The sequence below is a fragment of the Hippoglossus stenolepis genome, chromosome 4 (assembly GCF_022539355.2).
Source record: "Hippoglossus stenolepis isolate QCI-W04-F060 chromosome 4, HSTE1.2, whole genome shotgun sequence".
Taxonomy (NCBI): domain Eukaryota; kingdom Metazoa; phylum Chordata; class Actinopteri; order Pleuronectiformes; family Pleuronectidae; genus Hippoglossus; species Hippoglossus stenolepis.
The window spans coordinates 15,407,019-15,422,913 of NC_061486.1; the positions used below are offsets into that span (position 1 = coordinate 15,407,019).

Consider the following 15,895-nt stretch of genomic DNA (forward strand, 5'->3'; position numbering starts at 1 on the left):
CTCTGTTTACCTTTGCAACTCTCTTCTCTTTGGACTTGATGAAGTAGAGCGCAGGAAGGCCGAGCTCAGAGGCAGCGATCCACTGCAGGGCCACCCTCAGCTCAGAGTCCAGGCCCTCCAGCTCGAGGTCACAGTTTACCACCAACATCTCCCTGAGGTTTCCACCGCCGCCGGCCCCCCTCGCTGATCCGCCCTCTGTAAGATCACAGGTGACATGCTGTAGTAGGAGGGTAACCCTGCACAACACACCTTGAACTTTAACCACGTCGTTCTCCCCATCACAAGTCCACCTGCCGAATCTACAGCTTCATAAATATCCTGAGCTCGGTGCTGCTTTGAGATCATCGTCGGCGTGTAAGTCATGAAACAAAGATGAAGTGTGTGCTGAGACACTTTTGGAACTTTGGGCCCTTTTCAATTATTGACGAACATCCTCAACTCGGAGAGAAGAATCGACTGTTTTCGAGCGTATACTGTACGTTTGATGGATAATCGCACGGGCTCAACACAAGCTCGTACCTCCAGTCCCTCAAGAGTTTTTGATTTGTAGAGACGTTACAGCTGAGATGATAAATAAATAACCAGCTGAAAACATTGAGATGACATGACATCACTCACCAAATACATTCTCCCTGGTTCCTGCCACACGGCCTTTCTCCGTCTCCTCGCTGTGGAGGAAAAACAAATCCAACTGAAAGTTATAATACAACAAAATCCCACTTTTTTATTTCAACATTTTGAGACATACACTAATTCCCTGTTTGGTCGAGAGTTACTGCGGACAAGGAATTTGATACAGGCTTTCCACAGGGTCTTAAAAAACTCAAATGTAGGTTTCTTTTTTAATCAGGTTTTTCATTTTTTATTTTGGGGCCTGTCCCATCCACTAACATGGAGGAAATAGGGTTTATGACTTATACTACTGGTTTTAAGGAGGGATGTTAAAGAAACAAAATATCAAAAAACGCTCTCTCAACGTTAAAGAGATCCCCAAAAAATGTATCCTGGATCTGCCCCTTTGTCTTTATCCATCATAAACTTTAACAAGTTCTTCCTTGGCCTATGTTCCAAAATCAGTTCAGTAGTTTTTGCGTATTCCTGCTAACAAACAGACTACGCCTTGGCGGAGGTTATTATCCATAAACTAATGTCATGTGCATGTGTTATTCCAGCAGCCTCTCATAGTCACGTCACCTGATTGCTCTGCTCTGGGAGATTACGTGAGAACAAGCAATATACTTTGTTGTATTAAATAATATATAGTTTATTGGGTGGGGTGACACATTAGTGAAGCTGTTCCAGCACATGACTGTGACAGTTACCTGATCACTGTGCTCTGAGAGGGCACATCAGAAAAAGTATCCAGGTCTGCCAGGCCTAGGCTGGACGCGCTGCTGGTCCCGGTCCTGTAAACCAATAAAAATAAATTAAAAAAAAACAAGGGATGGCGTCGTCATGTTCTCTCATGACACCCGACACAATCGCTGAGTTGTGAAGAGAACAATAACCAGGCGCAGCGATGCAGGTCATGTTGTTCGTTAGCTGGCGATTTACATTTAAATAGCAGCTGCAGCAGAATCGGACGCTCGAGGAAGGAGAGCTGATGATTTTCTTTTGTCTGAATATGGCGATGAGCAGAGCTGGAGGCAGTTTGTGTGTGGGGGAGGGTGGGCAGGCAGGGCGAGCAGCCAGACCCTCGTTTGTGTCACAACATGGATCAGGGATGAGGTGGAGTTTCAGTAAGCAGGTAGATGGAGAGTTTGCGAGGAGCAGCAAGTGTTATAATGGTGGTGCAGACGAATAACTTCACAGCTGATTAAGCAACAAGTATTTTATATCATTGCAACACTGAACACATGGAGCCCTCCAGCCTCCGCGTTCCTCTTAAATCTACACCTTTCCAAATTAATTAATTTAAACATTTAACTTTATTTAGTATTAGTAATAATATTTTGTCCATTCAGACTTTATATGAAGCGGTCTCCACTTCCTTCCACTATCCAGAAATGAAGCCAAAATGTGAAGTAATTTGAAGTCTTTGCAGTAGTGATTGAGGTATGAAGTATTGAGGTCCCACGTGACCAATCGTGAGTCTGTCTCAGCTGTCTCATTTTTATAGCATCAAATAACTAATTAAAACCAATTTTACTGGAGAAAAAAAATAGCATTTGAACAAACATCAGCTTGATAAGAACTACCTAAAATAACAGAAAACATGTTTTAGAAAGATTTCATTTTTTAACTTGTTTTTAGATTTTTTTTGTTTGGTCCATGTCCAATCCACCAACATGAAGAAGATAGGTTTTATGACCTATACTGCAGCCAGACACCAGGGGGCGACCATCACTATTAACGAGCTGTCATGTCGTCTTTCTTTGCACACACTCAATGGGTCCGTTATCATGGTACCTGTTTTTTAAGGCAAAGAGAAAGCAGGGCGTCCTCTACGATTATTTCAAATAGTGAACACAAAGCAGTGACTCCACACTATTTGGGAAAGGTTGCTTGAAACAATGAGAACTAGATGAAGCAGAAAATGGTGGCAGCAAACTAGAGGGTATTTGATGTGAGCGATCATGGCCCCTTTCCACTGCAGCCCACTACTGCAGGTAGTGGTGCATGGAGTACGGGCAGAGTGTGGCCCTGTATGTGAGCTATGGAGAGAGGGACCTACGGAGTGACATCTCTGCCTGAGCAGGCGTGGATATTTGCAGCAGCTGGGAGTAAATTGGCACAAAAGAGCACAAGTCTCAGCAATGAGAGCGGGGTGAGGGTGGGGGGTGGCAGCGTTTGGAGCAGTATCAAGGAGCAACGGTTACTGACCCCTCGCTCAGCTGGATAAAACTACTCGTCTCCTCGTGGGGGTCATCCTCTGGGGTTATATGGGACCAGCTCCCCATGCTCTCTTCACTGCTAGCACTCATTGAACGCTTGTCCCTCTTCACTACTGCAGACACCGCCGCAGCTGGCCTGTCCCTCTCACTGCTGGGGAGAGCAAACCGCAAGATGGTGGGAGTGACCCATCGACGAGATGTGCACAACATCTGCTGATATGTGTGGTTCACATTGGATGTGTTTTTTCTCCTTGTTTTCAATTTGAGTTCAAACTAAAATACAGTATAAAAGTTTTAAAGTATTGTGACAGTCAGTGATCTAACAATGACACAAATGAAAAGCATTTGAAATTTCAAATAACTGCACTACATAAAAAGAAAGCAATTTTCATTTCAATATTTGTTATGCATCAGTAAAACTCCATTCCCCAGAGGCACTGCTGGATTTTCTTTTTCTTTTTCTTCAGGAAACTGATTAATTTAATTCACAATCAGATGATTGAAGGCTGCCATCCTCGACAATTCCAGAGGGAAATCAGGTTTTATTGACTCGTTGAGTGATTGAGTTCCACTCTTACACAAGGGACAAACAGATGCACGCCACTTGTTTCAGGATTAAATGTCCCTGTCTAGCTCAAACGTAAGTTTGGTTTGAATATCACATGTAAACTGACTTTGTCTAATAATGCAATACCAGAAGGATAAAACACAAATAACAAGTTAATCGACTTTATATAAACTGTTAAACAGCTCAAGCAAACACTAATACAACACCCATAGTCCGTGTCTTAGTAGTGTCAGCACAATCTAGAAAGAAATAAGTGTCTGCTGGTGTTAGTGTGTTAGCCAAGGGTGATTGCATCTTGTACTGATCAAGGAGAGCTCAACAGCCCCACAGTGGATAAAACATCGAGCCACTAAAAGCTTTCTACACACAGTACATCACCCAGACAGACAGTGTGAGTCACAGCCTAGCCAAGTTTCTCAAGCCTCACACACTGCTAAAATAGATTAGGTTTCTCCAAAAATAGATCTGTGTGCCTGCCACTCTCTGATCTACCCTTAAAATAGCTCGGACAGTTGTGGGGCCAGGAATTTATTTGTTTAGTGGTGATTTTCTTTTAAGTTTAATGATTTATCCTAAAATAACCGTGTGATTCTTAATTTATTGTCATAATCATCTATACTTGCTCTGATCAATCAGGATGATCTACAGGATGCTGGCCAATACAAATTCTTTGATTTTGGTCTGACTCTGACACAGGACTGTGAGCAGTGTAATACCTGCCACTGATGGCTGCAGCTCTCTCCGTATGCTTGGCAGTAGACTGGTCTGGTGGGGTTTCCTGACGTCGAAGCCTTTCAGGGTTTGAAAGAGCCTCCTCTTCCCTATGATCTCCCTCAATGTGGATCAGTGGCACATCTCTGGGGCCCCTCATGCGGGTTGCGCTGATGTCACTAGCCCCGGATCCTACTCCAGTACCAGCTTGGTCCTGGCTGGACCTACTCCGACTACAACTGAGATGAGATTGTTTGAACCCCCTTCTTCTTTCACCAACAGGCATATATGGCTGTTGGTGTGACCCAGACGTGCTCCCAGCTGCATCTTGCTGGCCTACGAGTGCAGACTTGCCAATATCCACTATGTCAGCTGCCAGGCGATTGGCAAACTCCTGCACGTGGGGCTGGGAGTCAACTGAAGCCTCCAGCTCAATACTGTCTTCTGGATCAGCAATGATCTTGTTCTTTCTCATCAAGGACTCAATCGAGCTCGACCAGGTCTCATGAATCAGCATATCAGTAACCTGGTCAGTCTTACCCCTTTGATAGAGGCAAGAGTCTGACTTACACAGTCCCATGGCTGACACAGAGTTGGCGGGGTAGGTATTCAGCGTGTCTCCATGCATGTTGCGGGCAAATCCATCAAAAGAGTTTGCTTTAATGGGTGAGTTGACAGTCAGCCGTGAGTCTGAGGAGCGCCGGTCTGGGACAGATGATTGTCGTATGCAGAACGGTGTCCTAACAGAAGGGGGAAACAGGCTGTTGCTCCATTCTTTAGTCTTGGCAATGCCATACTCTCTGTTCTCCTTATCCATGTCCCGAAGCATAAACCTGTAGAACTCCTCTGTGATGCTCTCTGTGCTCGACTGTTTGGACAGACAGGATGAGGCCCTGATATTAAGGTGACCATTTTTCTTTGATGCAGCCTGTTGCACAGCTGCAGACAGAATGCTGCTGGCATTTTTCCCTGCGTAGTAGTCCAACAGAAGGTCAAAGCCCCTGCCCTCAGTCTCCATCTGGTTTACCATGAACCGTGAGAACTCATCTGTGATACTCTCACAGCTGGACTGCTTAGAGATTGAGCTACCACGACTCAAGTTCTGACCTAAACGACTGCCAGGCCCCAGTGTGTTGGGTGTGCCTGAGGGATCTGCGTCTTCTTCTGGTATACTCTCATAACTAGATGCCTTCCCACGGCTCCACCTTTCACACTGCAGCCTGCTGCGTGGCTGGCCTGTTTTGGAAGTATCTACCACATTAAGCTCAGGGCAGTTCATGATCCTAGCTGTGACTTCTGAGGCAAAGAGGGCAAATGGGTCCTGTGGTTCATCGAGGTTGACTGACTCGTCCACCACTCGGTTCACAAGCCGCTCCATTAGTTCTGGCTGCTCCTCTGTTTTTCTTTTGATCTCACTGAGGCGTGGTGCCCGGTGTTTCTTGGAAGCGGCATTGCTGCTCTGACCCTCTTTCCTCCTGAGCACTGTGCGACAAGCAGGAATCAAGTAGGCTTCTGGCCCTTCAGGAGACGACCCTTTTAACGCACAGAACCAGGGTTGTTTGCCATTGGAGTTCTCCAGGCAGATAGCCGCTAGTTCTGTGGCCATAGACACCACTGTAGCAGCCAAATCATCAGCATAGCAGGTAATAGGTGTCCTGGATTCTGAGTCCATTCTGAAGGACAGTAGAGAACTGCAAGAGTTGAGGGAGGACTGTGGGGTGAGGGAGGCCTGTCTGCTATCCCTTCCTGTGACCAGTCGTCCCCTCCTCTCTGTGTTGTAAACTGGGATTTCACTCAAAGGTTCTCTTATGGCACCGCTGCCCGGCTGGTAGTCATGGGCAGGCAAGGAGGCGGATTTAAACAGACTTTGTCTGCACAATGACTGTTGCTCTTTGTTGTTTGTTGTGGAGGACAATGCATCCGATTCCTCAGACAAATATTTTTCCTTTAGCCCAGAAACCATGGTAAGCTTGTCTGTGCAGTGCAGTGTGCCACTGTGGTTGTCGCTATTAGTGGATTGGTTATGGTGAGCTAAGCACTGTAATTGACTTAACACATCCTTGTTCTCCTTCGTAGTTGCAGGCTCCCTAACACATGTATCACACTCTTGTGTCTCAAATGATCCTTGGTTGCTTTGAGAGATGTGACTGATTTTCTTCTGCGTCAGGCAAAGGATATCAAACAGCAAGTTGTTGACACTGTCCTGCAGACAAACCTGGAGGCTTGGTGCATCTTTTCCAGTCCCCTCCAGCTCTTTCTTTTTCTTTGCTTTCTCTATTGCATGCTTAAATAGGCTGTCTGCAACTTCATTTATTAAGTCATCCACCTCCCTTTCATCCATGCAGGATTTTTGTGGACAAGTAATGCCGTCTACTATCTTGTTATGTGTAGCTTCCAGCAAGTGAGCTACACTTTTGTATCCTTGTGGCTGAGTCAGCACCTCCGCAGCTTCCCTGTGCAGGACCTCAGCAATGTTAGCGCGAAACGCTTCAACACTGGTACCCCCTGCCACACTGCAGTGCAATGTGAAGGCTGCAGTGGCCTCGGCGACAGACATCAGACCCCGGGATGCTGTGAAGATTTCAGTGGAATCTGCATCAGAATCGCAGCCCTCCCCTGACTCCTCTGCTATCTCCACAGCTGCTACAGCGCCAGCTACCTGAGCCATGCCACACATGGCTGAGGAGACAGAGTAGTCACCTTTCTTCTCTGGGTCCTGCAGCGCCTCCTCTGTGTTTTCTTCCGAAGCAGAGTGCATGGCGAGCTGTTCTGTCAACTGTGGGGTAGTAATGGTGCCAATGACACTGGCAGCACAGGCCAAAGCCAGCTCGACATGTTTTGAGGCGTGTCCTCCATTGTGGTGTGGAATATGAACCTGTGTCCCATTTTCTGTCGTCTCTCTGGCTTTAGCTGTGATATCCTGGTTGGGCGCATGGGACACCTGTGTCTCTGGCCATTCTGCAGACCCATCAGAATTGTCTGGGCTTTGAACTATAACAATCTTGGGGAGTTCAAAAGAGCAGGTGCGTTGTTGGGAAGGCTCTTTCGCCTTTGAAGGACCAGTGAAGTTGGACAGCTGACTTGCAAGAGACACGCTGACAGCCGCCTCAGAGACAAAGGAGGTTTCATCTTGAGAGAGGCGTATGAAGGCATCTTGCAATACTGACTCGGCCAGATTGGTGGCGTAATGACCAGCTGATTCCTTGGCATGGAGACAAGTTGCAAGTTGATGCCCTTCCCTTTTCCCCTCAGTATCCTCCTTGCCCTGGTGACGGGCCAGCTGTCCCCTCTGACATGCAAGTCTGACACAGTGTTTCTGTGCAACCTCCACCAAGCTCTCTGCCAGATCACCACTCTCGGGCTCTGTGAAAAGTAAAGCGGGAAACAGAAAGAGACAGGGAGTGAAAAATGTCTGCTCTGATTAAAAAGTAGCTCCATTAGTTCCCAGTGTGTCACAGCAGGAGCAGGATAATAACCTGTTTTACCCTTCACTGAGCTGGGTTATGTCTCTTTTGTCGGATTCAATTTCCACTTGGACAAAATTTCAGATTATTATTTGGCATTTCATCACTGGGGTAAAACCATGGCAATAGATACAGTATATGCTGCACTTTTCTCATGTTAAACAGCTGAGAAATAAACCACAGGATGACAATACAGGATTATTCGTTTATTAAACTTGATGTTTCCTCCATAAAACAAAACATAACAATAAAAGTGTTCACAAATTGAATAGTGAGATCTAGTTTGATGTTTGAACAGTGTCAGAATAGCTGACATATTCGTGAATAGTGTCAAGGTGGATTTTTTACTGTATTTTTTTACGATGCAATTGAAGTACTTTGCCATCCTGAGAATTTTAAGTATCAGGGAAAGACAAAATCACTACCACTGTTATTACCATTTGAAAGACTAAGACGAAACAGTAAATATGTGTCACTACACCCTCCATACACAGTAGTGTAATTGTCTAAATATGAGCATTACATTGACTCTGAGCAGTGTTGACTGTGTTGCATTTTATGTTTGACTCTGGCCTTCACATGTTAACATTACAGCTATAGGGACTGAAAATAATTCTATCCACATAGGTGGAGGCACTCGATGGACTTGGACAAGCTTTTAACATTGACTTAAAAAGCCTGATTAAACTTCTAATTTAATGGTTTCCCTTGTCTTTTAGTTGCTGTAGAAAGATGCCATCACATCAAAATAAATGATGGTGCAGTCGCTTCACGCTGCACAGTATGTGTTCAAAATTGAATCAGAGATTTTGAATGGACAGGATGCTGACTCAAGCTGTCAGTTATGCAAAAGTATCACAGGAACCCTGTGAGGCTTTTCAGGATGATGTATACGTGATGTGCAGATGTAGGATTCAATCTTTGGTATTAAATATTCAACCCCTGTGTTGTTTCACACTGGGTTACACAAACTGTAGAAAAAAATCTAAAAGTAAACATAATTAATTCAGCTATATGACAGTTTAAAGCAATGCAAAACTACGTGCATAAATCTCAGCATTTTTCTTTGGAATAATCACACTTCACAATATTCATACAGATTAATTTACATTACTTGTTGTTAATACGAATACATGGCTGGATCTTAAAATGTATCCAACAAAACAGTAAGAATCATGTGTCACATCTGTAATTTTCTTTTCATTTAAGCTCAGTAGTTCAAGAGAAAATAGTCAAAGTACGTTAAAATGCAGAAACCCATTTGAGATTTCCTGCCAACAAGATCTCTACAGTGGAGGTAATGAGGCTCACCATTTCTGAAGCCATCATCCTCGCTGTCATCTCCCAGGTGTTCTGAAGCGGTCGTGAAGTCTTCCTCTATGGACGAGATGGAGCGATTGGTGTCGTCGTCAACCCGCTGCCCTGCCGCTCGGCCGTGCTGGTGCTGCCGCTCTTTTCCCCACTGCAAACCGATCAGGAACTTGTTGATCTCGAAGATGATGCCTCCGGGTTTGGTGCATCGTCTCTGCCCCGAACACTGAACCAGGCACACGCCCGTGCTTCTCTGCTGCCGGCCCTGAATGAAACATGTATACAGAGACTTATATTTCTTGCATGCAAACACCAAGAGACATAAATACAAACACACATCATATTTCTATAATGTTCTTCCTTCACACATGAACACCTTTAGTTAGTTTATGCAGCTGAGATTCTCTATATATATATTAATATATGATTGACTCACTGGACTTGCTCATGCAAGTTTAATTGTCTGTGCAGGCTCCTCAGGCTGTGTATTGATTTAAAAAGTTGTTTTACACAGAGATGTTTTTACTGACCTTCAAGTGAGAGGGTAAGTGGCTGGAATGTAAAGATAAATTCCAATAAAATTATAAAGAGATTTGTTAGCTGTAATAATTATAAGTGATAGTTCTTGTTCATGCAAATGTTGGTTTTCTGTGTAACATGAGGTTCTATGCTACAGAATCAGAGATGTTTTTATTGGAGTGAAAATGGAGAGAATGAGTATAGATAAAATTAATGCACATTCGTCTGTGCCAAGCACAAAAGAGTCAGATCTAATCACACTAGATTTCTGCGCAAGAGTAAGGAACAGCTTGCACACTCTGCCCTGCACTGCGGGACAGTTAATTCAAAAGGCTGAAAACTGGTTGCAAGGATCCAAAGACGTCACTGCAGACTCACCTGAGAGGGGGGGTGTGGGTGTGTTTGGCAGGCGTCTGAAGCTTCTAGGCCGCCAAACAGTAGAATCTCATTTTCCTTCGGCTGGTGGACAGTAAGTAATTCAATGAGCTTTGGCAGATCTGGGGACACGGATGCCAGTTTCTGTAGGAGACATGACGAGCACAGAGACAATGCAAGAATGAAACAGCAAAGAAAATCTTCAAAATTGAACATAATGTTCTCTGTGCTTCCAACTCAAAGACAGACGCCTTCCTGCGAGAACTCTTGAACTATGTGGAATGATAATTGATCGCACACTGCTGCCACCAGCAGCTGCATAAACTGGGCTGCGAAATCTGCATATTATCTAAAACTAATCAACCCTCTAATTCTGGGTAATGATCCCGAATCCATGGCAACTGAGCCAATGTTTATATGTGAAATACGATCAACTCCTACGAGATGAAAAGAGGGCGGAAAAGCAGGAGGGGGAAAAAATAAATGGATGAGGAATTAGCTCACCTTCATGTTTTTGTCATCACGACAGTCCGTTTTCTGAGGGTCGAGATTTACAAAACAGATCTGAGAGAGAAAGAGAAAGACTGCATTATAGTGATGGGCAGATCACACCACAAAAGCTGAGGGAGAGTAGAATAAAAAGTGCCACTTCTTTGTCACAAATCCTACAAACGAGACCGAGTGGTAGCTCTCCTCCACATGACTCACTGTTTAAAAGCCAGCAGCTGTCTGTCGCTTCTCAATAACCACTGTAAGTCAATGTCTCTCATTTCTCAGAACAATTTCCTGTTTGTCAGCGGCTGCCAACAGCAGGTGTAAACCAGCAATGAGTTTTCTTTCCGTCTACTTCTCTTTTTCCACCTTTCCTTTCCCTTTCTCTCTCTGCCCCTGTCACACTCTGCGCGCCCTCGCTCCTGCCTGCAGGTGTAATGGTCTGTGATGGAGCCTTTGTGTCAGTGCTGGGAGTCTGGGACTATCCAACGGCTGCAGTTTGATTCCGCAGCACACATCCTCTGATCTGAGTTGGCGTTGCCAGAGAGAGGCCTGCACGGCTAAAAGGATAAAGCGCGGCACCGACAGCGATTGAGGGGGAGGGGCTTAGTTCCAGCCCGAGCGGCCATAATCACCATGTGCCTTGCGTGCAGATGTTCTCTGATGTGCTTTGGTGTGACGTGACAGTTTTGTGTCTCAGTCACGAAGATACACTTTTCTATATTTAAATCTATATAGGTCTAACATCTAAATGCTTCCATGCTTGTCATCGCTAATCAAACCTCATTGTAATGTGAGTCACCGAGGCAGACGAGTCTCTTCAATGCAAAACATGCACAAGTATCCTGCTGTCTCTCTGTCTCTTTTACCTCTTGACATCTCCATATTCGCTCTACCTGGTGCTATCATCCCCCTTCCTCTCCTCTGCAAAAATATATATATAGTTTCAAATAATCACATCATGACACGTATCACCATTAGAGACAATTTCCCTCAAACCACCTGAGCTGCACTCGGTTCATCCTGCCAGGCTTATTACTACACAGCCTCAGAGGTTATGTGAGATAGCATGTTTTTCATCTATCTCTTTTTCCCCCCCTGTCTTTGTTGTATTCAACGAGGTCTATTCCCAGAAATTCATGTCGAGGTATGCACGCCGCAATAGATCCAGCGTCAAGGTCTATGCATATTCTTTACTATACATATTCCCCCTTTTAAAACCACGTCATGTCTGTTTTCAGCAGCAGCTGCAGATTGGAAAGTGAAGCAAACTGCTGCTGCAATATATAGGTCGATACGCTCATGAGTTTCTGTAATTCTGCAGTACTTGGCATACACCAATACCCTTCCTTCAAAATACAGTCTGGGGTTTTCTTCATCAGAATAAAAGCTAAGATTAAAAAAGAACAATAGCGGGGAAAAACAAAAAACGCCTGCAAAGCTTGATGAGCCCGAAATGTCCTTCATTTGAGGCAGTAATGCGGCACTGTCAGAACAAACCAATTTGCCCCCCACCTCCAATCTGGTATCCTCCAGTCAAACACAATATTTTCCAAACTATCACATTTAATGCGATGAAAATTGCTGCTTGAAAATGGAGCCATACAAGTAACAAAATGTGAAGTCAATGTCAGCTGACAATGACAGAATATTTGAAAAGGTTTTCCTGTGTCACCCGGATCAAACCAAGCGTGTGCCTGTGCGTGCGTGGGTGCCTTTGTGTGCATGAGTGTGAGTGAGCATGTATTCGTGCGTGTGTGTTTTTCCTCCCCTGCCCTTCATTGACTGCATATGTCACCTGTAACATCTGAATACCAAGAGGCTTCCTCCTTTGTTGCCTCTCCCTCAAAATAACAGCCCGAGGGCGACACAAACACTTTGCTCATTTGCTTGTCTGTTGTTCAGATCGGTTTAGTGAATGTGTCACGAGGGCCTTTTTGTCAGAAAAGCTGTTAAATGTCAATGACACACACGTGGGACCATTTACTGAAAACAAAGACAATGGCCTGGCCATTTTTTTGAAGGCTTTTAAATTCTACTGCTATTTATTCTACGGTGAACGTACATGCAAGTCTTTTTTTTTGTTCTATGAATGTAGACTGTATATAAAGATGGATGACACATCTTCACTTCCAGAGTCTGTGCAGTAGAGATCTGGGACTGACCGAAGGATCATGGTCCTTCCATTACATGATATGAACTACACAAAATGAAAGAATGATTTTATTTAACATGTACTTTGACTTTTTAGTTTGGTCCATGTCCCATGCACTAATATGGAGGAGGCAGGGTTTATAACGTATACTGTAGCCAGCCACGAGGGGGCAATTGAGACAATATGGCTTCACTTTTGGGGATCAGTCATGCTGTACATCTTTATATACAGTCTGGGATGTACAGTGGCTACAGGGCACTTAATTTCTGTCTATACCACAACATGAGAATAGGAGATATGAAACCTTTGCTTAAGAGAACCTCAGCAGTATCCACCAAACTCTAAATCATTCCAACAAAGTGGCCAGATTATCTTCCTCCTGCCAACTCCTCGCTTTCAGATAACACATAGTTTGAGAAAAAAGCGAGGTGAGTGATTCATGATTTTGACCTTGAGAGGGGTTGAAGCAATTTAACCCCATCAGACGGCGAGAGCCGAGAGGCAGTGGTTCTAACTTTGGGACACAGACAATCATTTAGTCATCTCTGTGTCCATGTGTCAGATTAGCCCGAGGTAACACTCTGAGTCTATCACTTTTTCACAGACACACAAGACAAAAGACAAAAGAATGCGTCGGCCTGTCTCTGAAGGACTGACCGCGTAAACATCGGTGGAGGCATAAAAAGACAGCGGGAGGAAAAAGACAGAAAGGGTGAAAGTAATAGCTTGATACGGGGCTAAATTGATATCGTTAAAACAAAGTGATACACTCAAGGGCTTGGGAAGTGCTCCAGATGAGAGAGACGGGCAGTCATAACACTGTTAGGAGAACAAGTGATGACTGTAAGTTTAAGGGCAACAAAAACTTGATGGTTAAATCTCCCCTAACTGAGATTTTTGGCCACTAAAAACAATACGTAAACACAATACTGACCAACTTACATATTATAATGGTTTAATTTGATCTAGCAACCATTATTTTTACATATTCAGAAGATACACAGCATAAGAGCATTCACTTGAAGTTGTGTATCTGACCATTTTAATAATCAAATCTCAAATCTCTATTTGCCATTATATTATATTGTGTCCAAACCACAGCTGTGGCAGATGTTTTGGTGTCTCTCCGAGCGTCCTCGCATCACTAGGTGCTCACCTCATGTAAATCCACGGCTGCGCTCAGTGTTGGCCCAGCCAGAAGCTCAGGGTGACCACCTGCGCTGATGGAGCGCTACGACCAAACTGGACAGCAGAGATGGTGATCAGAAAACAGCCTCAGAGGCGGCTGACGGCAACAGAGGCACGTTTTAGTTTCACCTTCAGACAAATGGGAACGCTTGTAACATAATGGTCATCTTAGTGTTTCTTTTTCAAAGGGAAAACCATGTATGTCACTCTTAGGGCTCTATCTTACACCCAAAGCAATGCGGCACCAGGCCAGAGGTGGGAAGTAATGAAGTACAAATACTATTTTTCAGGTATCCATACTTTACTTGAGTATTTATTTTCCTGAAGACTTTTTACTTTTACTCCCTACATTTGAACACAAATATCTGTACTTTCTTCTCCTTGCATTCTCAAAACTGGCTCGTTACTTGTTTCAACCTCCACGGATGACAACACGACGTAAAAGACAACACAGAGAGGGAAAGTCAACCGCGGAGAGAAGGCGTTGAGTGAGTTTACAGTTTGTGATACAGAGAAAAATACCAGCAGCGAAGACACAATTCAATTTTGTCATTTTCCCGTCCAGTGCACACACTTTTTAAACAGCAAGTGCACCGAGCCCCCCCGTGGATGTGTTGGTCTTAAAATGAAGTGTGGTTAGGGGCATTGTTGAATCTTTGCTATCTTAAGACAGTGAAAAGCAAATGTACGATTAACCCACAAATATATGGTCTTAAGTAAGTGTCAGTATTTCATTCCAGTCAGTATTACAATTGTTATTTTAAGTAGTAGTAATATGCACCTACATAGAACTCCTCTGCAGTTTCCTCTGCAGAGAAATGTTCTCTCCTCCCTGGTAAATCTCTCACTACAACAGCAACTCACCAAGATGCAATCACACCTGTCTTTGTAAGGGAATGGGAGATGACACTCTCATTAGTTTATTTATTAAGTCCAATGCTTTTGAATCATGCACCTCAGCAAGAAACCTTTTTTCCCCCACAGTTAAATTAGCAAAAGTGGATTTGGACCAGTGGCTTTCTAAATCAGGGGCCATGATCTACACAGAGGGACTAACTATATGTCCTACATCCATTCCTGATTCAGTAAGGTGCACATTTAAGTCATTCATTGTTTAAAAAGCCAAACATTGAATATATTTGAAAATATGCAAGACCGCCAAAGGGAACAGAACAGAGTGGGCATCAATGACAACAGAAATGACACTGAATAAATCAAACACAGTATGAAAAAAGGGTGGAGCCGGGGTGGAGGTGGGTTGCAAAGGCTAGAAGAGGACGCAGCAGGGGTCAGCCGGCTGAAGCAGCTTGAATAAGGTGCCATGTTTGAGCTCTGCCAATGAATGCATGGAAGGGAGTCAGTTGAGCCATCAGCTGATGTGGGCTGGCTTTGAGATCAGCTGCTGTAGCTGAGCTGAGCTGGACTTGGTGGCCTGTCTGAACTAACGCTATCAATCCTTGACCTTGAAAACAACTTAATCTCAATTCAAGATCTATTTACTAACTTCAGCCATCTACTTTAACCAGCGTACGAGGTTTGCCCTGTGGCCATAAAAATACAGTGGTTCTGCTGCCACATACGAGCTCAGTAGTGGTTTCTTTCTGAAACGGACAGATTCAGCTACAGTGTGTTATTACTTGAGGTACAGTGTGCGTGTGTGTGTGTCTGAGGCAATAACAATGGAGACTCGTGCTAACACACACTCACACACACACACACAGGGTTCAATTGTCCCGATTTATTTATGCATTAAATCGTATTTGGCGGTGGACATAAAAAAACTGTCAGCCAGGCATTTTTCTTTCGTTCCTCCACACACACACACACACACACACTCACACAACCTTTAAAACACAGCTTAAACAGATACTTATCCACAATTTCAATACAATACTATGTGCAGAGACGTGGTCAGCATAAGAAAGCATTACAAACATTCAGTGTCTTTGTCCATCAAAGCTTCACTCCTCCTCAGAATGTCGTCCCTCTCCCTCACTATGATCCTCCCACACACAGCTGCTGCTCTCACTCCTTCAGTCTCCCTTTTTTCCTTAACACTGGCTTTTTTTGTGGTAGCTCTTTTTCATGATTCGAAGGACAGAACTCTTTAAAATTTACTCCCTCGGTTTATTGTTCACTCAGTTTGTGTTTCTTTGCATAAGCAACAATAAAATGTGGATCGCTTTGGTTTTTGCTGCAAGATGAAAGAAATCGGAGGAGGACAGAGACAGTGTACAGGCTTCTACCGATCATACAATCATAGTTAATTCCTTTGCCC

At 44.1% G+C, this 15,895-nt stretch overlaps 1 protein-coding gene across 3 annotated transcripts in view; it reads right to left on the reverse strand.

Moving 5' to 3' along the window:
• The window catches only part of LOC118106624 (SPHK1 interactor, AKAP domain containing), a 105,709-nt gene that overhangs the window by 1,822 nt on the left and 87,992 nt on the right, over nucleotides 1-15,895 (reverse strand). For 2 of the 3 annotated variants that reach the window (XM_035155321.2, XM_035155323.2), the window contains 8 exons: nucleotides 10,287-10,346; nucleotides 9,786-9,926; nucleotides 8,889-9,153; nucleotides 4,119-7,476; nucleotides 2,824-2,985; nucleotides 1,323-1,406; nucleotides 619-668; nucleotides 11-195 (listed from right to left, as the gene is read on the reverse strand). In XM_035155321.2, the coding sequence (XP_035011212.1) occupies nucleotides 11-195; nucleotides 619-668; nucleotides 1,323-1,406; nucleotides 2,824-2,985; nucleotides 4,119-7,476; nucleotides 8,889-9,153; nucleotides 9,786-9,926; nucleotides 10,287-10,346 (4,305 nt within the window). The remainder of the gene's footprint in view (nucleotides 1-10; nucleotides 196-618; nucleotides 669-1,322; nucleotides 1,407-2,823; nucleotides 2,986-4,118; nucleotides 7,477-8,888; nucleotides 9,154-9,785; nucleotides 9,927-10,286; nucleotides 10,347-15,895) is intronic. The other variant, XM_047339693.1, reaches the window with a different exon arrangement.